General features: G+C 36.4%; 1 protein-coding gene across 1 annotated transcript in view; it reads left to right on the top strand.

Annotated features, from left to right (window-relative positions):
• ACSS3 (acyl-CoA synthetase short chain family member 3) overlaps positions 1–26,415 on the top strand; it is a 154,235-nt gene that overhangs the window by 96,377 nt on the left and 31,443 nt on the right. Inside the window, exons 9-11 of the mRNA XM_040989908.1 lie at positions 6,495–6,598; positions 22,564–22,659; positions 25,649–25,712. Coding sequence (XP_040845842.1) covers positions 6,495–6,598; positions 22,564–22,659; positions 25,649–25,712 — 264 coding nt within the window. The remainder of the gene's footprint in view (positions 1–6,494; positions 6,599–22,563; positions 22,660–25,648; positions 25,713–26,415) is intronic.

The raw sequence follows: 26,415 nt of genomic DNA, 5'->3' as shown, positions 1-26,415 counted from the left end.
TTTGAACCATTGTATGATGTGAGATTCTGGGTGTTGCAAGCTTCCCACGTTTCCTGGGAAGTCATCTTCTATTTGACAGAGAAATTTGATTTAAACTACTTCTACTGAAAATAGGCATTGGAACAAGAATTAACAAATAGAATGTAAGAAACTAATTTATGGAGAAAGTGGCTTAACAAATGAAAGTAAACGTAGACTTTAATAAATAGTGCTGAGATAATTGGTTATATTTATAGAAATTTCACTTCCTATAATATTTGTATGCTAAATACATACATAAATATTGGTAGGGTTAAAGGCTAAAACTAAAAAACAAGGGATTCAGGTTTTCAGAAGGAAACATAAATGACCATTTTATGTGTTTTATACGGAATGCTTCTTTAAAGCATAATTTACAAACCATTAGGAAAAATATTTGTATGAAGGAATCAGGAGCCCAGCATGGTAGCCTAGTGGCTAAAGTCCTCACCTTGCATGCACTGGGATCCCATAACACACTGGTTCTAATCCTGGCAGCCCCACTTCCCATCCAGCTCCCTGCCTGTGGCCTGGGAAATCAGTTGAGGGTGTCCCAAAGCCTTGGGACCCTGCACCCATGTGAGGAAAAGGGAAGAAGCTCCTGGCTCCTGGCTACAGAAGGGCTCAGCTCCGGCCCTTGCAGCCACTTGGAGGGGGTGAATCGGTGAACGGAAGATCTTCCTCTCTGTCTCTCCTCCTCTCTGTATATCTGACTTTCCAATAAAAAATCTTTTTAAAAAAAGAAATCAGGAAAACATTTTAATAGGCAAATAGGCAAAATATTTAGATGGCTAATTTATGGAAAGGGAACTGGGATAACATGAAATATTAAAAATATTCGAGATCATTAAGGAACTAGAAAATGAATCTACAACAATGGCATTTTACTTCCTCTTTGTAAGCAAATATTAATTTTTACCAGTGACACATACTAGTGAGGATATCACAGGCAGAATTTTTTAACCTTGTTACTATAAGTATAGATTAATAAGCAGCTAGTAATATTAGATAAACTTATGTCCCAGGTAAATGACCCAGCCAGTACTAATAAGAATTGATAGGAATGAGAAAAATTTAACAAATGGGGGCAATGAATCATACTTGAAAACCTAAGTAAATAAATAGATTAAAAAGTGGCTGCTGCTAAGTCTAATGCAATAACGGGACAGTATAAAAATAGTATTTTGTGTTATATTTATGCAGAATGAATGCACAGGCATGTAGCAAAAGCAGAGCCTCAGAAATGAGTTTATTCAGGTATGAAATACATCTCACACATTTCTTAAAATTAAGCAAAACTGATTCATCATTTGTATAATAAGAATAATCTGAAAAAAATCAAAATGTTAAGCTTTGTTTATTTATACATAAAAGGGCAGAAAGCAAAACTACATTAAAATGAAAAACTGGGTACCTGCTGGGCTGTGCAGGCAGGTGTGTGGGGGGAAAATAGAAAGGTTTTGGGGAAATACATCGTTTTGCAGTCATGAAACTGCAAATTGTGTACATACAAGTTCATTATATTGCTCTCCACCCTTGTAAGTTTTCTGGAGAAGTTAAACATTTCATGAGAGAAACTTCCTCTTTTTCTACATGCACATTTGAATCGAGACAAGATAAATCATGCTGATAAATCAAAGGGCATATGGATTTGTGAGTGAGGGAGGAGTGAGTGCATGAACACACACATCCATTTTAACATAGATGCTGACAGCCAAAGAAGTAACTTTTCTGTTTCAGTAGCTGTGACTGTGAAGGTTCGCACAAATGAGAGCATCTACAAAGCCAAAGCATCTTGAGAAAGTACTACCATTTCCATCATCAAAGCTCTGAATGTGCTCCTGTGAGCGCTGGAGCGACTGTTTGGCTGCCTTTGGAATGTCGTAGAGCTGCGTGTGAGAAATTGAAGCATCTAGTTCTTATTACTAAGCCATTTTTAGATTCCTGCCAATTACCATTCTTCGAAAAAGTAAAGTTCAATAACTTTTAGAACTTAGAGAAATATGACCTCTGTGCCAGTATTATGCTTCAAAACAACAAAATGTTTGGTTTTCATTTTTTCCCTCCATTGCTAGAATAAAAACTTCAGCCTAGGGAGAAGTTCTTTTTATTAAATAGAAAGCAAGTTGAGACTGATAATATGGGAGAACAATTGAGGTTTCTGTGACCCTGGGCTAACACTGACAGGGCTGAGGAAATTAGACACATGAATATGAAAGTGTTGCAGTGCAGATGTAGAAACCAGGGTTGAAAATTGAAAGCACGAGTTTACTGGCAGATACATGTGAGGATAAGACTGCTAAAGGGAAATAAATTATACTTAACAGTTAAAATGTTACACATCTTCCATTTACTTTAAAAAGATATTCAGTGTATCTTTCTGTGGTAGTCTTGATAAACATCTTGGAAAGTGCTGTTTAATAAATACAAAATTTTAAGATTGATATATGCATCTCCAGTAAATTGGTAAGCCATGAAACTGATCTCACTTTAGGTGTATGGCAGGTTTTATATTTCTTAAAATACTATTTGTGATTGCAAGTCTACATTATTGTCTTTAAAAAGACTTTCATATATATATATGAAAGTATACATATATTATAATTATATAATGTAGACTTATAATGTGTGTGTATATATATGTATATATGTATATATATATATAATGAATAATGTATACCTTAAGCAGAAATAGTGAGGGAAGGCCACTGTACTGGTACAGGGGCCCAAGCACCTGGGCCATCCTTCTGTACCACTGAGGCACTGGAGCAGGGAATGTTGTAGCCCTTTTGGAAGAAAATATATGGCTGGAAGCTTTCTCTGTCTCTGGTTAACTCTGCCTTTCAAATAAATCTTTAAAAATAATTTACATATTAGCAATTTATGATTATTCTAGAGTTTTCCTGTTTTCACCAGAATGTATGATTGTATTATCATTGGTTTTCGTTTTGTGTTTGTGGTGATGTTAAAAAAACATAGCTGGAAAATCTTATTCCCTTATTATCTGAAAGAATTTTTCTAAAATTAATTGTATTTAAATGAATTCTTTGTAACATTTACCAAGAAAATTTTATGGTCCTGGAGTTTGCATTGTGGGCAAGTATAATGAGTTCAGTACCTTATAATTCAAATTGTTTTTTGTATTGGTCTTTTTAAATCTATTTTTAAATGTTTTCATTTGTTAATCTTCAAATACTGCTTCTGGTTCTTTAAACTTGATGCTTATTACATTTTATAGCTTTTTTTTATAGTACCATTGGCATCTACTAGATCACTTTAAATTTTTTATCCTTTTGCTTTCCAGTTGGCATTTGGTGGGTTTTCTTCTAACTCATATTTTGGGTAGCAAATATTTTCAATTGAGTCTAGTCTTTCACTGACTTTGCAAGTTTATTTTTTGGGGGTACTTTTCAGTTAAAAAAACTTCAGTTTGACATTATTATTGAAGAATTTTTGGCTACCTGGTAATGTCATATATGTATTTTCATAAGCACATACATTAGAGTTATTTAAAGTTTATGTCTGATAATGAGACTATCTGATTTTCTGTAATTTTTTCCCTAAGGTCTTTTTTTTTCCCTGTTGTGTATTTGGTTATACAATTTTGTATCCGTTTATATTGTTAGAACACTGTTTACCTGTTTTGAGATTGGATAGTTACCTTCCAGCAGGCTTCCTCATATTTTGGTATAAAGTATTATGTGAGAATATCACTTATGTACAATTAAGGATTTAATTGATTTGAAGCTATACTTCAGTAATTGAGATAACCAGTCTGCTTACAGCACATTACCTAGCATGATTTTGTTCACTAAGAGGAATTCAGTGTTAAGTACATTTGCTTAAATATTTGTTATAGGAGTTAAAGTTGTTGCATAGTTAAGTTTTATTCCAAAATATAAGCTTTATTAATGCTACACAGTTGACAATCAACAATTGATTTTAAAAAATCAATGTTTTTATGCAGAGTCCTAAAACAAATAGCTTGTTAGTTTCTAGCATATTTATGGAACAGAACAATCTGCATTATGTTGATGCTTTTCTAAACTGCTAATGAGTTTACAATATTTCCTATGCTTCCAATAAATAGAATATCATACCTTTCCATTGTGCTTATTCGTGTTAGCATGATAATTGCTTCCATAATATTGCTAATATAATTAAAATGTAAGGAGAAAAACAACAGCCAGCCAGCTTAAAAAACCACAGTAACAAATGTAAGCTTTATAGTGTGTACTGTGGGTTAATGTTTTTTAACTTATGGTGTTTTCCATCGTGTCATCAATACTTCACATTTTTGACTTCTGTGCCCTCAGTATCATTTGCTCACATAAAGCAGAGGCACAACGTTCTGACCATCTGCAGTTGCTTACAGTCACCTGCGGCCCCAGAGATTTTGCAAATGTTATCTGTGATACTTGTGGCACTCTTTTCTGTCAGTTGTTGCCTGTCAATATTGGATATCAATAACTTAAGAAATTTTAATACAAATTTTTAAGTGCACAAAGGCCTTCATCAAAGATATTTTATAAAACATCAGGAAACTGTTTGAGTAAGATACAATTCAAAATATGTTAAGACTTGCCAATCCTGGTGTTAACAGTATGGTGTTGGCATTTCAAATCTTGTTTTTACATGACTTCAAATCATAGAGCTTTTAGAGTGCATTAATTTTCGTTATTTTAACTTGCTTTTAGTAATGCAATAATTTCTTTCTATTAAAACAATTCTCTCAGATACAGTCATGTTTGGTAATCCACTTTTAGTCTGTAATTATAAGCACATTTTTGGTTTCTTAGCAAGAGCAGAAATGTATTCTTACCTGATAATTGATTTCTCTGTCTTTATCAGTGCATTTTTAAAAATAATCACTGTGTTAAAGGAAAGTTCCTGGGAGATTTCGGCTGTGTTGTTGAGAACTATGTCACAGGGCAGCTACTAAAATGCTATTTTTGCCTGTCATTTTCATATACATGTGCATTTTAACCCAACCCAAACTCTAAATGTAAACCCCTAATATTCAAAGCTGTTGTGATGGTAAGCTATTTATAAAATATTGAATAATGAAGTTTCTTAGTGTCATTTAATACTTGCATGCCTACATATGCTCGTGCATCCAAACTAGATGAAGTTATTGCTGCTGTTGTGTGTGGCATTGTATCTTCTACCTGTTCATCACTATGAGATACCTGAGGAAGACTGCTCCAGAAGTAAAGGTGTAAAGGTCATGATGCTAGTTAGCATGGTTTAGTTCTGGTGTTATGGTAAAGGATGGGTATACAAGTACATGTGAAAGTGAGTTAGCACATCCTTTATTGGGAGAAGAGACAGAGCGGCAGCACAGAAGGGTACAGTTTTTTTCTTCTCAGAATACCTTTTCAATAATCTCAAGTGGATGAAGGCAGAATTCCTCATGACCGGATGACCTAAGCATGTACCACAGAAAGTTTCTCCTAGAGCATCCACAGCCTCCAAATTCACCACACTAGGGCCTGGGCTTTTAATATTGTGGTACTAAGAGGGAGCACCGAAGATACTTCCAAACCGTTACAACTGTTGAATAAAAACTTTTCTACGTCTACACTAGTATTCCCCTTTGGAAAATCATGATCTAGCTCTATTCTGCCTCAAGTCACATGTGCCTACTAAGTTCTAAAACTATTATAAATCCAAATTGAGACTTTGTACGAAAAAGAAAACGTTTCACTAGTAAGTTTTATTATATGCAGAAATATTATATATAAATTTGGTTTTTATCAAATATATTGCTAAAATGAGTTTGAACTTATTTTGGCTTCTCTCGTTTAGCCACTAGAATTTTTATACTGCATATATTCCTTGTAACTGTGGCTCAAATTTTATTTAAATTGGAGCATACTGAGTAAGGTAATGTTCATGGCTGTAGCTACAGTGTTCCAAACATTGAATACCCTATCTAAAAATAATTTTAGTCCCTGAGTATTTATGTTAGAAGATAGTGTAGCTTTTTTTAATCAAGAAAATATGTAGAAAAATAACGCATTGAGTGTTTTTCAAAAAACAACTAAAACCCTTTTTCTCTATACTTCTCTCTCCCTCCTTTCCCCACTTTTTCTTATTTGACACGAGTGTGTTTTCCCATATATTGTTAGGTAGAGTATAGCATTCAAACTTGGAATTAAAATTAGGGGTAATATTGAGGAGGAAAAGTTTTACTTTGATCATTAGAAGATGATGGCAGATAGAGATCAAAATAGCTGTTCTGAACACTGATTTTCTGAGTTGTTTAATTTTTGAAACATATTACTCTAGCTCCATCATGTGCATTTGGTTACATTTGGGCTCAAGTAAGTGATATCTTTAACCATTCTGCGTAATGATACATCAGCAATAGGGCTACTTTCCTCTGATATTATTTGCGTATTTCACAGCATTTAAAAATTTGAGATGACAATGATTCGAAAGGATAGTTTTCATTTACTGTCTCTTACGTTTAGGTTCAAAACACTCTTTGTAGCTGGAGAACGATGTGATGTGGAGACTCTGGAGTGGTCCAAAAAGGTCTTCCGGGTGCCTGTCCTAGATCACTGGTGGCAAACCGGTAAGTTTTGTCCAGACATGTACAGAGTCGTTGCAGAAATGCTCAAAAGCATGGCAAGGATCAGAGGGAAGCCTGACTATGGCCAGCAGGTGCAAACTCAAGATGCAGGAGGTCCTGATTTTAGTAAAAATAAGTACCTGTTCTAGTGTTATATTGTTTGCCGTGTGTATATGAGTGATGTTAGTGCCGCAATTTGCTTGATTCCTAGGTCTGAAGTACTAACAGTTTCTTTGTCTTGTTTCCTCTGTTCAATGAGGTATTACATCGCAGGTTTTCTTTTGAACTATATGTTGAATTCATTGAGCCTTTAATACTCCGCTTGCCTTTGAGCTGTGGCATTGGCATTCTTACTTGCCTTAATGTAAATATTCCGTCTCTCAAATCTGCTCTCACACATTTTCATACAGCCCGGTTTCATCAGCCCTGAGAGTGTTTCTGCAGCTTTGTTCCTCTCATAGTATTCTTTGTCAAACTTCTTGGATTGCATAAAATGTAACCTTTTCTGTTTAGCATTCAAAGCACATAAATTATTTTCTCTGAAACAGAGGAACTTGAAAAGTATCTGGAAAGTATAATTAAAAGATTAAAAATGACCTGCCCCAGAGGAGATAGAGCTGAGGCAGCAGGTGTTTTGTGCAGGGTGGGAATGTGGGGAGGGGATGGGGGCAAAACTCACTCCCAACAGATGCTCCCTCTCCATTCCAGAAACACACAAAAAAATGAAAAATGAAAAATATTTTTTATCAAAACTCCATCAAGCTGAACACAATTTACTAGGTGATTTAGTACATCTCTAAGGACTCAGGATTCGCTTAATCTTATCATGTGTATGTTGTCTACTGTGCATTAACTAAAGGACTTAAAGATGAGAAAACAAGTTAGAAACGATTCATCAAGACTGCAGCAGAGATGCTTAATGATTTCTCTTCATAATTCTTACAGAATTGCTCTTGTTTAGAGAGCAGTGAGCAGGGACGCTAGTGAAACAGTGTTGGCCCTTTCAGTCAAATCATGTAAGTCAGTTGAGATATTTATGATCCTGATGGTTAGTTTGGTTGTCAGCTGTTAGCCCTTGTCCATTAGCACATGAACAAGATTAATGATAAGTTGCTATGGGCTTTATTTTGAACATTGTCCCATCCCCTTCTTAAGATGAGTTCATCCACAAACTGCTGATTGTTCTGGACTGTGTTCTCCATAATCTTTTCATAAAACCTCAATTATTTCACTGTCTTTCTGCCCAGGCTTCATCAGAAGTTAAATGTTTGTTCTTGTTTCAGTTTAGACGAATTCACATTGTACTAATACAGGGTCCTTTCAAATTCATAGTCTATCCTTCTTAGTACTCCAGTTCTTCTCAAACATAATAAGCTAGCTTAAGTTTTCTATGTGTGAGCATTTTTTGAAGTGCTTAATACGCTTTTTTACAATTCGTTGTTTGTCGTGAATCTTTTGAAGATCCACTCATATATGCAGTTTGTTCACTCAGTTATTTCTTTTTTTAGGTTTTTTTTTCTGATATATTTATTTGAAAGGCATAGATACAGAGAACAAAGAGACTGAGAGTGTTCACCAGCTCATGCTTTTCTCAAATGACTGCAAAGGCCAGAGCTGGGTCAAGTAGAAGCCAGGTGCTCCATGCCACCTCTCACAGGGATCCAAACATTTGGGCCAACATCTGCTTTATTTCCAGACACATTAGCAGACATCTAGATTGGAAGTGGAATAATGGAAGCTCAAATTGGAGCCCGTATCGCATGCCACTTTCCTAGGCTGCAGCTTTATTTTCTATGTCACAACACTAGCCCCTTATTTGTTCTTTATCTCCGTCTAGGTTAACTTTGAGAAATAAATTCTCATCTTAAGTTTTAAAATACATATTTTAGAAAACATGAAAAGTAAATCCGTCCTGCCGCTGCTTTTGAGGAATGGCTTCATGCACAGCTGTGAGCGTGTGGATTATCTGAACTCTGATCCCCTCCGCACAGAGCCTTTGTCCTGTGACCCTGGGAATGGCCTGGTAGCCTCGGCGTGTAAATGGTCAGCTAGCACTCCCTTACTTACATGATTTACATCAACCCATGTGGCTCATTATTTTCCACTGTCTGTACTTTATGAGCATTTGAGAGGGAACATAAAATCTAGGTTAAAAATTGATGAAATTCATTTGCAAAAATTAGGCTTGCTTTCTAAAAATGGTTCTAGTCTTTAGGTTCAAGTGAATGTCTACAGCTGAAGGGCAGTGCTTGGTATTGTACATATTTTTTTATCCTGATAAATCCTACTGGATTATATCACGAGAATTGATCTTTGGGAAGATGAGGTTTCTATATTCTTTGTAAAATGAACTATAAAGTGAATGCTTAGAGCATTAGAAAATGTTCCTAACATAAGAGGAAGATTATTTGTAGGGCTTTTTTTCTGTCAAGGTCTATTTACCAAAACTTACCTACATTCATATTTGATGCTAAAAATACAGAAGTTAACACTAAATCTGGAAAAAGATTGATGTTGGGAAATATATAAAAACAAGTGAATAATTACTGTCTCTGCAAAATATATATATCACTAGTTGTGTTTATTCCCAAATAGCCAGGACGTTTTAACAAATGTTTTCCTGACCATGAACTTGAAAATATCTTACCTCTATTGATAGTTTTCTTACCTGATTAAATGTAAAGGGCTGCTTCCCAATCTACCACAAATGATCTTAAATAAATCCTTACAGAAAGATTTCATATTTTCCTCTCCACTTTAATGGTATCTATTTTGATATTTGTGGAAGGAAACTATCACCTCATAAATAAAATTATGCATCTATTATTTTTCTTAAAGATAGACCTTTACATGATAGTCTGCGTAGGAATATGTAGCTCTTGCAGCAGGACTTAGGAAAGCTGACCGACAGTCTAGGGAGCAAGCCAATAGTGTCAGGTGGGCACTGAGTTTCATGTGAACCTTCATTTATTTATTTTTTTATGGTTTAGTTCAGAGGAATTAGTAGCCACATTATGTCAGTGTGCTGTCAATGGAACTTGATTGCAGTGGCAGCTTGTTACTGTGGAAAACAGTAGATTTCCACTAAAAAAGAAAATGACTGCCTTTGCCTTTCCTCTCTCCACCATTCAATTTTATGTCATTGTGCAATCTGTCCAATTAAACTGCAGAAATGTGTACATGAGTGTGGATAGGTAGGTAAGTCGGCTGCCTTTGTATTTTCAAATAATTTTATCTGAGATGGTGCGGATGTTAGCTAACACAATATCTAGTTAGGGTCTAGATTAATTCTTTTCCTTTTAAAAAAATTTTATTAAAAAAAAATGTTTATAAAGAGTTACAAAAAGAGAGAATGAGTGAGAAAAGGGAGAGTAATCTGCTAGCTTACTCCCCAGATGGCTGCAATGGCCAGACCTGGGCCACTTTGAAGCCTGGAGCTGAGGAGCTTCTTCCAGGTGTCCTGTGTAGGTGCCAGGGCCTGAGCACTTGGCCCATCCTCTGCTGCTCTCACCAATGTATTCACAGGCAAATGAGTTGGACTGGAGTAGCTGGGATTTGAATCAGTGCCATATTCAATGCTGGTGCCACTAGCAGCAGCCTTACTTGCTATGCTACAGCACCAACTTTTGACTGGATTTTCATAAATCAGGTAATCATTTTCAAAGTTGCATGCTGCAGAAACTGAACAGTAATGGAAGTTTAGCATTTGCAGCAATTATGTTTCCTTGAGGTGATACTGCATTGATGTTCAATCAGAGGAAAAGGAAAATGCTTTTTGTGTTATTGTTAAGTCTCAGACAAGGGAAATGAAATATTTTTAAATGATACTCATGAATTAGGTTAATTTCCAGGAGCTACCTTTGGCTTTTTTTTTTTTTTTCGAATTTATGCTCTCAGTAGGATCATCCTTTTATTGACAGACATTGATGTTTTAATAAATTTAGATTTTTTGTGAACACTCTCTATGTAAGAATGCATGCATTTGCTCTCTGATTTCATTCATGCGTGTGTACAAATTAGTCATTTAATGACTATAGTGTAAAATTTTGAGTTAGTGAAGGATATGTTGAGCAACAGGTATACACTAATAAAGTTGAACTGTAAGAAAGTATTTGGTTGTCATTACATTTACATTACCATATTATTTTTGTAACTGAAGTAATATGCATTATCACCATCAGGGTTTGAATGACTCACACCTTTTGGTCAAACCTTTTGTTGATTTAAATAGCTAGTAGTCTAAGTTGGGAGCTGGTCTTTGGAAAATGTGAGAGCAAATGAGCACCCTCCACCCTTCAAAGGAATATTTGAATAAAGAATTGTTGTTTATCAACACCAGTGGAGCATGAAATTTTTGCTTTGGATTGCACTAATGTAAGCACTGTTTTCATGAAGGAAATAAAAGGATTGTGTCTGATTCATAAATCTGCAGAAGAACCTGATTCTCATTCAGGTAGATATTTTATTTTCAGTAATAGTCATATATTATTAAAAATATCTGTGTTACTGTCTAATTTTTTTTTTGCTTACTTTTTACAAAGAGAAATAAAGGTACTGCAATCATAATTTTAACAGGAAAGACACAGGGAATAGATAATTGTTCCATTAAAATATGGTAATTCATGTACAAAATAATGAATAGAATGTCATTTTCCTCAGTAGTATAATCTTAGATAAAACACAGTGTTGCTATAGCTCATTTTTAGTACTCAGAGGAGCTTTTCTAGAAATGAAACATGAAGCATGGTTTTAGAAAGGAAGAGCTGTCAGTGAAGGGCATGCTGAACTTTGCAGGAAGAGTGTGTGTGTGTGTGTGTGTGTGTGTGTGTGAGAGAGAGAGAGAGAGAGAGATCAGATATATTACCTAATATCCCAAAAGTTCCTTCTAATTTCAGGGATTAATTATTAAGACTTAAACACAGTAGACATTTATTTTGAGACTTCTGCCCACTTGTCATTTTTTTTTCCTTCTTCTGTCTCTTTTAAGATAGAGTGTTGGTTTAGAAATGACTGTAATAACACACATTGGAGCCCCCATTTTTACTGTAAATTAATCCCACATAGATTCTCTTTGACTTTCAACTAGTCAGTGATTTAAGGACAGTGACTGCAAACCTACAATACTCAAGTTCCACTGTGGCTTTTATTAGGGGAAATGATGAAAATTTTACTCAGTCAGATAGAATTCATGATTAAGTGTACCTGCTGGAAGGAAAATCAGTGTAGCTCCTATCAAATGTAGGTTGAATGTATTTAGGATATCCTTCTTTATAAGTAGTGGTGATATACTGATATAAGGTAATAATCACAGATTTGATCCACACTATATTGTTTTTTTTCCCATTAGTTTAATGGACAAAGAAAAGTTTTGATAGAATTTACAAACACAGAATTTATTTTAATGACAAAACAGTAGTCACCGAATGAATTGAGACATTGGTAATGATAGAAGTTAATGATTGATCTTAGTATATCTCTGCATGAGCCCTATTGAATTTACATATTGGAGTAATAAGAGTACATCTTTTCATAATTATTGAACTGCTACAGTTTTCATTGAAACCTTGTTTTTGTAATAAATATAGCTTGTGTGTAGTCTGTATTCTTATTCTTTTAATACAAAACTGATCATTTGAATTTTATTGGAGCAGGTCCCATGATCTCAGCTGACTGCAGTTCTTAAAATGAAGGGCATGTGCACCCTAATATTATGTTATGAAAATGTGTCTAGACGACTTGTGTTATTGTGTCAGAGTTTAGTGGTATGCAGCTCTAAAGCAGGAAAGTTACATATGAATTTTAGCCACAAAACCTGGTAAAGCTGATCATACTTGGTTTTAATCCTCTGGTTGTCTGGAGATTACTTAGCCTGGGAGGTTTTTGACATACAGTAAGGCTGACTGCTAGTGAACACCCGTGTGACACAGCAGGATGCTTAAGCACTTTGGCCATTGTCAGAATGTGGGCGACCTGTTGTATTTCCTGACTCCTGGATCATTCCCACATCTTGCAGGCATTTTAGGAGCAAACGCACGGATAGATTTCTCTGTCTGTATGTGTGTGTGAATGTGAGATTGTGCCTTTCAACGAAATAAACAGAAAGCAAATACAGCAACATACTTTACTTACAAGATTGAAAACTACAAAATAGCATACTTTATTAAGTTTTATCTATCTTATTTATTTATGTATTTGAAAGTTGTAGTTAATGAGAGAGAAGGGGAGAGACAGAAAAATCTGTCTGCTGGTTCACTTCCAGAATGGCAGAAACAGCCACAGCAGGGCCAGGCTGAATCCAGGAGCCTGGGGACTGACTCCACTGAAACCGCCCATGTGGGTGTGGTGGAACCAGTACTAGGGACATCAGCCTCTCTTTTCCCAGGCACATTAGCATTGAGCTGAATCTGATTTAGAGCAGTCAGAACATGAACTGGAGTTTCTATTGAGTGCCAGTGTCAAGGCAGTAGCTCAGCCCACTGTGCCATAATGATGGCCAAAAAACTAAATAATTAATCCCAGCATGAAATTAAATTATTCTAAACAGAGATCTTTTGGGGGAAATACTGTGGCATAACCAGACCCTGTCTCCTTCGTCCTAAGTAAACATGAAGCACTTAGCTGAGAGTGGGGATTTCAAAAGTAGAGAAAATCTAAGCACATCTCGTCCTGAAGTGATGCTCTTTAGATTCGGATGTTCTGCTCTCCTCCGTGTTGATAAACTTACTGTAGGATGGTTTTAATATGTTCATTTGTGGTTGTTAATATCATAGGGAGTTTTCCTCGTTTGTGGAAATCACACTGGAAGCTTTGTGACTCTTGTTTCTAAGCATTTTATGACCAAGTGCCAGATGTGCAACTTGTGATGAATAGTGTTTACCCCATGAAGAAACCTTTATATTTTACTATAAAGTACCTTCTTCAAGCCAAAGTGTCAGACTCCAGGTTGCTGATATGCCTGACCAGTGGGAGGGTGTCTTATGCCTAGCACCTTCAGAAATCAGTCTTTAATTTTTCGAAAACCTGGTCTTTGTGGCTTGGGTGCCAATAGCCACTTGCACAAAAGGCTCTCTTGTAGATCTTGAGGCAAAATACAAATCAAGCTGCTTTTTGGATTTTTATCTTTAAGGTCTCTGTCATCCCCTGCTTCTGGATTTTATCTAGTAATTTAAATTTTTGTCTAATTTGGGCTATGGTGGTAGTGTTTCTTTAAAATGCATGCCTCTATTTTCAAAAACAATGGGTTGAATTAGAGTGATATGTACTTTATGGAACGCGAATGGTGGATTGGGACTGAACCGGGGGTAGGCATTGCTTGGTGACCTGGGCTTCTTTCATGAGATAGCCTAGGCTAATTTCAAATGGTAAAGTGCAGTCTTTGAGTAATTTGAATGCCTCACTGTTGCCTGGTGACATTTTGTTTTTCAGTTTAATAGAAGTGAAGTAACCTCTTTGTCATTCATAAAAATATTTTAGATAGTGGAATGTCAGAAGTTGTGGTTGGGAAGAAGCAGTTATAAAGACAGTGTCATGTCAGCTGTGTGCAATCACAGATGCTGAGAAAGTGCCCATCTGGAGAGAGGGGGAAATGTCTTGACGTCATCTTCGTTACCTGGCAACAGTGTGTTTTTCTTCTCATTTATAGCAGGACTCATTACTTTGAAGTAGGTAATTTTTCTTGATATTTTGAGAAAAGTTGGAACTGGGAGGTAGGCTATATGAATCTGGTTTGTGGAAAAAATAATTCTTTGTTAAATGCAAGGCACGCTTGATGAGGCTTTCCCTTTTTGAAAGCGAATAGCTGCTTACAAATCATTAATCTGTCTGCAAGCAGATACCCAAAACAGCAATCATGGAAGCAGACATTTTCATCTTCATAATGTGATGATGTAGAAGGAATATCAAGTCTTTATTTTCAAACATCATTATGTGATTTATACCTTGGAGATATGTAATCGTTTAACAACAATATGTATGCTCAGTGTTAGGGATACTGTTTTGAAGTGAGACAACCTTAGAAAATTAATAATAAAATAGGTGATTGTGTGTGTGTGTGTCTGTGTGCCTGAAGTATCATTTATTCCAATTCTCTTGCCCTTTGGCAAGGATTGCATGAATTCCATCCTAAAGAGACAGAACTCATGTCATTAAACACACACACACACACACACACTTTCCTCAAAACAACCAGTGGTTCTGAATCTTTCCTCCAGGAACCCTAAGCTTGGAAATTTGATTCCCCTTCTGCACTGTGTAGGGGGCCCACGAAAGAGCTCCAAAGTCCCTTTTTGCTGCCAATTTTAATTTGGAAAACAGCAGGTGGCTATTCGCTTTGGAAAACTCTGCAGGTAGTGAGAAGTGATGTTGACTCTCAGTAGCACAGCGTTTTAATCCTAGTTAAGTCATTTACTCCATCACCACAGGCAAAACTTTGATCTTCTACTGGTGAGTTTTCTTGTGGGCATGTAGAAAGCTTTTAAAGGAAAGGAAACCTAGCAGTTTCTGCTTTGTAATCAGCATTTAATTAATGATGTTTGCCTTTCCTTTTTCTTTCTGTGGATAATCCTTCATAAATGTGAAGGCCATCTTTGGTATCCTGACTTGCAAATACCACCAAGTCAAGCAAACTTAGAATACAAGAGCTTGACTTACCAAGGAAAAAATCATCCACAATTTACTTTCCTGTGATCAACTAGCTGCCAGCGTGAGAATCAGAGCTCTTATCACACTGTGATATTCAAAATTCTCTCTCAGATTTGTGTATTTTTGTTGGAAAGGCAGATATACAGAAAGGAGAGAGAAAGGATTTTCCATCTGCTGGTTCACTCCCCAGGTGGCCACAATGGCTGAAGCCAAGTCTGTTCAAAACCAGGAGCTAGGAGTTTCCTCTGCATCTCCTGTATGGGTGCAGGATCCCAAGGGTGTGGACCATCATCCATTGCTTTCCTAGGCCACAAGTAGGGAGCTGGATGGGAAGTGGTGCACCTGGGACATGAACCGGTGCCCATGTGGAATATGAGAACTTGTAAGGGGAGGATTAGCCATTTGAAACATTGCACAAGACTCCCAAATCCTCTTAACATGTTTTATCTCATGCGCATAGTAAGTAAGCATGTCTTATCTAGTTGACCTGTAAGTTGTTCATAAGCTTCTCCATTGAGTCTTTTTTTAAAAAAATATTTATTTTTTATTGGAAAGTCAGATATACAGAGAGGAGGAGAGACAGAGAGGAAGATCTTCCATCTGATGATTCACTCCCCAAGTGAGCGCAGTGGTTGATGTTATGCCCATCTGAAGCCAGGATCCAGGAACTTCTTCCGGGTCTCCCACGCAGGTGCAGGGTCCTAAAGCTTTGGACCATCCTCCACTGCTTTCCCAGGCCACAAGCAGGGAGCTGGAAGGGAAGTGGAGCTGCCAGGACTGGAACTGGCGCCCATATGGGATCCCAGCGCATTCAAGGTGAGGACTTTAGTTGCTAGGCCACCATGCTGGGCCCTCTCCATTGAGTCTTATAGTTAGACACCATCCCTCCAGAGGTAGGATAAGTGCATGGACTCACTACTCAAGTTAATGGTTTCTTATCAGTATGAAAATGTTAGGTTGGTCTTTAATGATTAATTGTGCCACTTCCTGAACACAAAGATTAAATTGGTTTCTTCTGCCCATGTGTGTCTCACTATTTCTGCTTTTTGCTACCACTATTCATGATATTTACATGGAACTCAGTATATATATTCAGAGGTGCAGAAAATAGTTTCTTTACAAATTGCCACTGTGTGCTTTGATGCTATGATTAATATGACTTAGCAGTACCACACTGCTGAATTGATTTGTTTCTAGGACTTGAGCTCTCAGCATGGGCTACCAACTCGTAAATCCATATTCCTTAAATGCACTATTTTCAGAACCACAGTGGAGGTAGAATGGCAATTTGCTGGATGCAGCAGGAGCTCTTATTGACAGATCAGGACTTGCGAACTTGCCGCCATGTTCTTCCTTCTAACCCTCTTTCAGATCTTCTCCCCTCGCTGCAGATTCTTCAAGTTTTCAGCCAAATCCTGTGTTTTAACTACAAGTTCTCCTTCTTGATTTGTACCCCTGTTCAATGAACCAAATTTGAGGATTACTCAAACTTTATCTTCCTTCCCACCGCTTACCTGCTCCAGATCACCAACCTCCAACTGTTTTTTTTTTTGCCCTGTGCTTGGTGTTCTCATTAGTTCATCAATCCAGTTTGCAACTAAAGACTTTTCTTTAATGTAATTTTTGAGCAAATTGTGTCTACTAAATTCTTTGTGTTTCCCGTTGCTTCTGTTCTAATGACCCAATTTCTTTAGACAGCGTGGGAGTCGCATCATGATCTGTCTCTGCTCACATCTTTCGCTTTGTATACCGTCTCCTCACTGCTTCACCTGCCGGCTCCACGCTCTTCTCCCAGAATAATTTGCTGTCCCTAAGTGGTTTAACTTCTGAACATTTGCACATGGTTCTATTTCTGTTGGAACTTTTTTCTTTCCTTAACTGTTTAGTATCTCACCCAAAATAAATCTATTTCACTGAATAGGATGTATTCAATTAATATCTGTCAAGCAGTTAAGCGTTATGCACCTTTCTTGAAATACAGAGTTTGTGATTAGAGCTATAACAGTAATATCCTTTTTTTTCTTTTCCTGTAGTCTTCTGGTTTCTTGTCTCTGGCTCAAAAATTGTTATGATTTATGTCTGGAATCTGATTTAACATCTCTTATTCACCAAAGTAGCTCAAATTTGACCCAAATTAACAGAGGACATAGAACCCATTTGTCTAAGAAATGTGTTGAAGAACTTCAACCATTTTTAATCCAGCACTATTGGGTCATATCAAAGCTGTGGAGGTATAAATGTTTGGCACCATAAATATAAAACAATGCCTATTTTGTGGATAATCTTTGAACTCTGCTTTAAACAAAACTGATACACTGTTGTGGTTATTTACAAATATCTATAATTATTTCTCTGCAAAATAATATATAAAGTAAGCTAACAGGCTTGGGGGTATTCATTCTTAAAATTGTTTTAGAAGAACTGTCAATGTTTCAGAAATGCTGTACTGATTATATGCACCCTAGCACTTGCACAAGTTACCTGACTTTGTGTGTGTGCGTGTATATGCGTATCATCTACCAATACAGTTCGTTTTTGAACTGGTACCTAGTCTTTCTATTCATCTTATAAATTCTCATGTGTATTGCTTCTTGATGTTGAAGAAGCCACAGGTATCTGAAAAGTAGTTCTTCTAATAGCAATATATGAACGTCTTTCTATTTTTCCCCACACAACTTCCTTGAAGTCCAAATAGACTAACTCTGAACACAAAACCTAAATGGGATACAGGTGTATTAATTATCATTACGTTGTTGTACTCCATTAACACTTTGCACAGAATCCTTCATTAGCTTACAAAATCAGACCAAAATCTTAAGGCCTTGTGAGGGCGCTGAGGTTGTCTTACAGTCTTACATGATCTGTTTTCTTAATGTCTCTCTGATTGTATTTCCTAGTGATACTTAGCTTGATTGACCCTGCTTCAGCTGTGGTGGCCAACTCAGTGTTCCTAAAAGCTCCAGGCATTAACACCCTGTGGAACCTTCGCAGCTGACATTCCCTCCTTCTGGATTCTTTTGCCCTTCATTTTTATGACCTTCAGTTGTTTATTCAAATGACACTTTTTCACAGAGGCCTTTTCTGGCCAACAATATGAAATTGTAAAATGTATCCACAGATTTCCTTTTATTTCGTAGCTGATCCCATGAGAGCAGGAATGTGGGTTGCTTTGATCTGTTGCTGTGTCCTCAGTTGTAGCAGCACTATATAGTGCCGCACAGCCACTCATCTCTTCTCTAACACTTGGTTTGTAGCATGTTGGTTTGCATGTGTGACACATGGAACTCACGCCTATCACAGTTTATCTTCCTTTGTCAAGACGCTTTCTGGATGGGTTCTATTCTCAACCTGTCGTCTTTCTTCAATTGGAGAATCTCAGAACTGGTGTCCTTGTCCATTCCATTATCTCCTTTGAAAGAGCAATGTGAATTAAGACGATTTAAAATTTCTTTGCCATGCCTCAGCAATTTTTATTTCTAGAAGGATCTTACCTTTTTCACTAAAGTCATATACTTAAACCCAATGTTTTAACATATATTTTTTCCCTTTTGAAAATATATAAATTAGTAATAATTTCTTTTCCTTAGCAGGCAAAAAATTTTAAATTAATAATTCACTTTGTAATGATGAGTGAGATAGTACAAATAATTTGGGAGTAGGAATTTTGGATATGGTGAGGGTTATGCTAAAAATATTAACAAGCTGAGTTTTGGTATTAACGTCTAAACTTGCTGTTTTGACAATCTTCACAATTTTCAACTTTCTGCCTTTTTTCAGGTTTTTGCTTATCTAAAAAAATGATGTGGCTCCTTACTGAGCATTATGTGGTACCTTTGCAAAGACACCTCCAAAAAAGTGCCCATATCTTTAACAGAATAATTTGCTTTGTTTAATATTGTCGTTTCCCAATCCCATCATGACATCTGTCATGATCTCTTGTCTCACTGATAGCTGGTAGTTAATTTTAGCTTGAGTCCTGTGAAGCAGATATTTTTAGAACTACTTTGCAATGAGACATTGGAAGGCCTAAAGACATTCATTTAGGAATGCAGTGAACCAGAATTCTATTCCTCAGGTGGACAGGCTGGAGAGCCTACATGTATGGTCTATGTAGATGAATGTATGAGAGCACATGTACATAATTCTGATGCAAATGAACAAGTCAGTGGATTCTAGGGCATCTGGCAGTACAAAGAGAAAAAAGACATTGTAACAACTTTTAAGATCAATTTCTCCATCTTGTCTCTCATGACACTTTATTGTACGTTGACTCCTAGGAACTTGCATTTTGTGTGATTACATCCTAGCTGTGTCACTAACATTTCTCTTCCAATCCCTAAAATAAGGTCAATAGAAAACTTGCATTACTGATATTCAGAGTAAAAACATTAGATTACCTAGTTCAAATAACTTAAATAGGAAATCCCTTTTAGGGACTTTGAATATGCTTAATAATCACATATAAAAAGATATAAAGATATTAATCATTAACTAGAAGCTGCTGAAGGTTGAAAGATCAATGAGGAAGTGGTGTGACACAGTAGGTTAAGCCTTTGTGATATCAGCATCCTATACTGAAGCACTAATTTGAGCCCTGGCTGCTCTGCTTCTCGTGCTACTTCCTTCTCATGCATCAGGGAAGGTAGTGGAAGATGGCTTAACGCAGTGGGTCTCCATGTTGGAGACTCAGATGGAGTTCCCAACTCCTGTTTTCCATCTGGGGAGTGAACTCGTATATGGAAAGTCTCTTCCTCTCCCCTTCTCCCTCTCCTCTTTTCTCCCCCTTTCCTTCCTCCCTTCCTCTTTCTCAATAGTCTTTCCCTCTCTTCCCTCTTCCTTCTTCTCTCTTTCTCTGCTTCCTTCTCTTCCCTCTCTCTTTTTCCATCTCCCACTGTATCTCCTTCCCTCTCTGTAACTACCTTTCAAATGAATTAATCCTTAAAAAGATTACAAAGACGTTTCTGCACCAGATTGCTTAGGTATTCGTGGTTGGTGGTGCTTTGTCACTCCTGCTACCATCTTTCTGTATTACTAGGTTTTACTTTCCCTTCCTCTTTCCGCATTGCCTTCTAGGTGGGCTTGGCAGAGCAGAGAACTGACATCTTTTGTAAGAATCCTCATTGAGTTAAGCTGAAGAATGGTACACAGTTTGGACACTTACAGTGGTGTCCTGGTCTGTTTGTTTCTCTTTAGGCAATGGATTCTAAAGCTTTGGTAGGTACATTTGTGGATTCTACAGTCACTTCTTGACTAACTGTGGAGGCCTTATGATGTTAAGAACATGTTTGCATTCTAGATGAGTACAGTGTCCCTATCATTAGACCATACTGGAGGAATAGAATTTAGTGACTGCTCTTTACCAGGGTGGGCCATAGAACAGAGAACTTCTAGAAGAGATGGTCTCTCTTTTTTTGCCTTAGCAGCTTCTATCCGAGTCTCCATGTTTTAGCATTGTGTAGCTTTGCTTAAGCACCTGATTCTGCAAGGTATCCATTGCCTTTTGGTCTTGGGGTCATTTTGAAGGAGAGCTCAGAGGAATACCAAGCTGTGTTCGAAAAAAGACAAAGGGAAAGTACTGTATGGATTCCACCTCTGAGCACTCCTGCCCATATTTTGGTTTTTGTTAGGTGGAAATAGGTTGAGTGCTGCCTCACTAAGGAATCCTGTTTCAAAAAATACCTTCCAATTTTTTGTGTCATTGAAACATCTCAGAAGTCTTACACATCAGAAATTTCTGTTCCAGTTACTTGGTTATTACCCTCCGTGGTGACCACGTGGCTTAGCATCATGAGCACTGAGCGAGTGTTAATGTTCCAGAGTCCATCTTCAGTTACTGATGCCAGATGAGCCACCATCCATAAAATATGAATAATAAAATGAACTACTCTGCAAGGTACAGAACAGTAATAAATGTTCCCCATCACTCTCAAGTGATATGAATATGTGATAAATTATGCCTGAAACCATGGTTGATGGAATACATTCTGAGCACTTAGGAAGATGTTTCGAATTTTTGTGTTACTTTGGCTATGACTGGTTTCGTAATTAATGCTCTTAGTATGTACATGTTTGTGTACATAATATAAAGGTGATTACCACCAGACTTTTAAAGTGTTCTTTTACTTATTTGAACAACAGGGTGGCAGAGAGAAAGATATTCCATCTATTGGGTCACTTTTCAGATGGCCGCAAAGCTGGAGTTGGACCAAAAGGAAAGCAGACGGGAATTCCATTCAGGTCTCTTATGGATGGCAGGAAGCCATGGTTGTGAGCCGTTATCCGCTGCTTCCACGGCACATTAGTATGGATGTGGATCAATGGCAGAGTATCTGAAACTAACCAATAATCTGACCGGAGGCAGTTCATCTGTGGCACTGCAATGCCGACCCCTTTCCCAAATTTCGTGCTGTTCAATCTTTCAAGTCATGTGCACACATTTTTAAAAATTTAAAAATACTGTGTTAGGGAAGAATTGATGGGGAATGTGGGTAGGACAGGGGATAAGATATATATGATAAAGTATCTAAAATGTGTTTATATGAATAAGTTAATTTTTTTAAAAAAGATATTGTTAACTACACCTTGGTATTTAGAAATAATCACAAATGCACTTGTGTATAGAAGATAATCACTTTAAGAAGTCGGGTATCAGATAATAGCTATGTTTCTAGCTATCATCACTGGTGATGGATAAGACAATTAACCTTATTATTCATTGATGAAATCTAATTGGGGCCAAGTTTATGATCTTGATGAAATAAAATAGTATACACAAGATAAGACTGGGAGTAATTCTCCAGAGCACTGGCCAATGCTGCTTTCAATGTAGGCTCTTGGTGCAAGGGTATTTCTTCCTAAAGTATGATATTCTGTACTTGGAAGTATATAGATTGCTTAGTTCATACAATAAGGTATAAATAACAGATGCAACTTTGTACAGAGTTGTAAATTACAATAATTAAGATTGAGTTTTGCATACATTCTTTCTAGTGATATGATGACTGTTACCTTGTAAAATACAATTTTAGTGGTCACATAATTCTCTTTTTATGCCTGCTGCTCCTCAGCTGAAATGCTGTAGCAATACTTCTTATCTTTAAAAGTAGGTACACATACATATGATTTATCTGTATCTATGTAATTTTCTACCCTTAAGTTTTAAACTTTAAATATAATATAAAGTACTATTTTTATTTTTTAGAAATTATGTAATTGCTGTGTTTCTCTATAATGTAGTTAAATAATATGGCCGACTTGATGGGGATAGGGTGTACAAACACCTTAATTCTCAGTTGAACACTAAGTGACACATTGTATTTCTTTTCCAGAGACCGGATCCCCAATTACAGCCTCGTGCATTGGATTAGGTAATTCAAAAACACCTCCCCCAGGACAAGCAGGAAAATGTGTCCCAGGATACAATGGTAAGAAATGAATGCAGTTTTTTGCAGTATGTAATATTAACAGACTTGATATTTTGCTGTAGCTAAAGTGTATCTTATTGCCAGAAACATAGTGATTAATAAATATTTGATGGATTGAATGCATGATATAAAAAATAGATGCTTTAAATTTTACCATCCAAAGAAAGGTGCGTTTCCGAAGACAGATTCTAAATCAATGCCCTAATCAAAAGGCTAACATCATTTTATGTATATTAAAAATATGGGTGTGAAATGGTTTTTTATGGAGTACTTGACATGTGCCAAGTCCTTTACACACCTCATTTACTCCCAAAGTATATGCAATTGAGAACAACTTCTGAGCTGAGCCAGTTGATGCCCTTAGGCCATAGGTAGATTTCTTAACGTAAAACAAGCATCTAGAGTCTCAGTACAAATTATTGTGTTGTAGTTTGTTCCTCACGTTTTCAATCAAAGCTGTAGCTTACTCCTATTACATGTACTACTTTTCATTTAAACCGGAAGATAAGATTTTTGAACTTTGTTGACAAAAAAACAAAAACAAATACAAGAGATATGTCTTCCAAATTAGCTTTGTGTGACAAAGAAATGAAATACCCTACCAATATTTGTTTTTGAATTTAAGGTTGTGATCATAATCGTTTCCTGGACTTGACTGTTGAGTTGTACGGTGGATATAAGTTGTCCATTCAGTTGTCTTATTCCTAAATCTGAAGTTAGTGTTAATGACTGGCTACCGATTGAAACAGTGATGTAGATCTTGGCTAGCAGTGCTACTGATAATTTCATAGAAGCTGGAGAGACCAACCTAGAACCAGACAGGGGCAGTGAGCTGCAGAAGTTGTGTGATATCCACATGGTTTAGTTTGCTAGATTTTATGAGGAAAATGGAGCCTGGAGAGTCAGGACATGATTCCTGACATGTTCTCTATTTATAGGTAAACTACAAATTTAGAGGTTTGCTTTGTGCTTATCTAACAAAAAGACATTTATTTTTTGTTTCTAGGACAATGATTAATCTAGAAGCTACTGATCATTTTATTTAACATGACAAATGTATTTATAAAATGGTTTGGATTTTTTTTTTTTATTCAGGGCAGAGGTAGGTGTTTTATGAAATGACTTCACCAGCCATGGAATAGTAGGCCCTGATGCAGAGAAATACTTGATTGGAACAGTTCTGTCATCCTTTTATCACAAAAGATGCTTTTGTGTTGAGACACTTTTTAAGTTTTTGCTTGTAGGAGACATTAAACACATTTCGCATTAGTATTTCAATGCCGCTTTTATATACAGTTGTAAGAGAGAGTTAAGCTTTGATACCTTGTGAAACTTCAATACAGAAGTTTCTCGTCTGAAAGCAACTGACTGGCAGACAGCACAGGTTAAACATCAATGACCAAGGAACAAGTGACTGTATAATTAACTGTTTTAATGTTTGTTTTTTTTCCCCCAGAGGTCCAAAAATCTTACTACAATATTTCATAAGTGACCTTTCCTTTATGAAAGAACATAATTTTTCTGTGAAAGGCATAATACAACAGTGTCACAGTCTTTGAGTGTCTTATGCAAGCTTCTAAGTTTACAAGCGTTTGATACCCTTCGCTGCATCCCGGCAGTGTAATTCTCCTACCAACACGGAGAAGGGCGTTGCTCCCATTTTACGTAAGGGAAAGTTGGAGGGATAGAAGAATGTTCCCAGCAGCACCTGGTCATTTCACAACTCTGACTTAGGGAAGTAAAAATAAATTAAACTTGCCTCTAACAGTAACAAACTCACCATCTAGTGAAATACAGATAGTTATACCTCGATTAATTGTCAAATTCAGATTTTTTTTTAAAAGAAACATTTTTGTTGGAAAGGCAGACTTACAGAGAGAAGGAGAAACAGTGGGAAAAATCTTCTATTCCCTGGTTCACTCCCCCAAATGGTTACAATGACCAGAGTTGCCTGTTTATAGCCACTGAACTGGACTCCCAAAGTAGAATTTTAAAATGTAGAACTTTTGTAACACAATCAAGGAGACAGAAACAACATCCTTTACTTCTTAGAAGCTGTTCACAGTAGAATATTTAGGATAAATGAAGCAACATAATGCATCTATTAAAGCTTAGAGAGACTTGGCTTCATATATAGTTTGTAATAAGAGTTACTATAAATATACATTTTTATCTTGTAAATGCGTTCAGAATAGCATACAAAGCAATGGGATGTTTGGGAAGACTAAACTGATGTAACTCAAAGCTTATCAAGTGATAGAATTCAATCATACTAAAGAATTTTTCAGACTTTTCAATGTTTTATTTTCATTGCTTATATTTTGATGCATTTAAAATATTTCCTTTAATTGAGCATGTTTTATATCTTAATAAATTAAAAGGTTATGTTAAATGTGCATAAGTTAAATGACAATTATCAGCCAATGCAATAAACTTTTGAGAGAGATTCTTGAATTCCAATGAAAATCTAGAGCCCAGCGTGATAGCCTGTTGGCTCAAGTCATCATCTTGTGTGCACCAGGATCCCATATTGGCGCTGGTTTTTGTCCTGCTCTCCTTTCCATCCAGCTCCCTGCTTTTACCTTGGCGAGCAGTAGTGGATGGCCCAAAGCCTTGGAACACTGCTCGTGTGGGAGACCCAGAGGAGTTTCCTGGCTCCTGGCTTCAGATTGGCTTAGTCACCATGGCCATTGTGGCCATTCGGGGAGTGAATCAGCAGAGAATCTTTCTCTCTGTTACTTCCAATAAAATATAAATAAATCTTTTTAAAAATTTAAATGAAAATCTATTCCCCTCTATGAATGTGAGGAGGCAAACTCTTGCTCTCCACATTTTTGGGAAATGTTTTAGCTTAGTATGTTTGTGTCCTCAGAGGAATTACAGGGTTATTTTCTAAAGCTAGTTATTTGGGGATAGAAAATATTGGAAAATGTAAGTTTTAGTTTTGTACTTTTTTTGTTCACATATTTACTTATATTCTACCTTGTAGTTATGATTTTGGATGACAACATGCAAAAACTGAAGGCTCGGAGTTTGGGAAATATTGTCGTGAAGTAAGCAAAAATTTGAATATTATTAAAATGACAAAAGTTGGTGTGTAATCATAAAATGAAAATGGAGTGATGGCATTGATAGCAGAAGAGTCATGACAACTTTAATAAAATTCAAATTTGGAAGCCCCATCATGATACTATATTTTCATAATGTACATTGCTTATGGTACAATGGACATCTTAATTTTCATTCTTCTAATATAAGAATTTTGCATTTTTCCTTCCTATTCAATTTCTTTAATGCTTTATAGTTACAGTTGTAGATAACTTTTATCTCTTTTGTTTTTTGCAACTAATGGTATGTGGTGTTTTCTTTCTTTTTTTTTTTTTTTTTACATAATTTGTTACTTGCATATCATAGCGTGACCCATATTTCTCTCTGTACTTTAAATTCTGCAATTTTGCTGAATTGGTTTGTTAGCTCTAATTCTGTGTGTGTGTGTGTGTGTGTGTGTGTGTGTGTGTGTGTGTGTGTGTGTGTGTGTAATCCTCAGGATTTTATATATGCAAATGATCTTCTTACATCTGTCTTACTCAAATGTCGTTTCTTTATCTTTTCTGGTTTCTTTGTCAAGAACTTTAAGTGGCAAAGTTTAATAAAAGTGGCAAAAGTGGATATCCTTTTCATGTTTTAAATCTGTCAGATAGCTGTCTTTTTTTTGACATCCTGTTAACTGTGGGCCCATTTTATGACCCTTATTAG

The sequence above is a fragment of the Ochotona curzoniae genome, unplaced genomic scaffold (genome assembly GCF_017591425.1).
Source record: "Ochotona curzoniae isolate NIBS_2020 unplaced genomic scaffold, NIBS_Ocur_1.0 contig_1014, whole genome shotgun sequence".
In the NCBI taxonomy this organism is placed as follows: Eukaryota; Metazoa; Chordata; class Mammalia; order Lagomorpha; family Ochotonidae; genus Ochotona; species Ochotona curzoniae.
The sequence above is the reverse complement of the archived record's forward strand: the minus strand, read 5'-3'. Positions and strand labels throughout refer to the sequence as shown.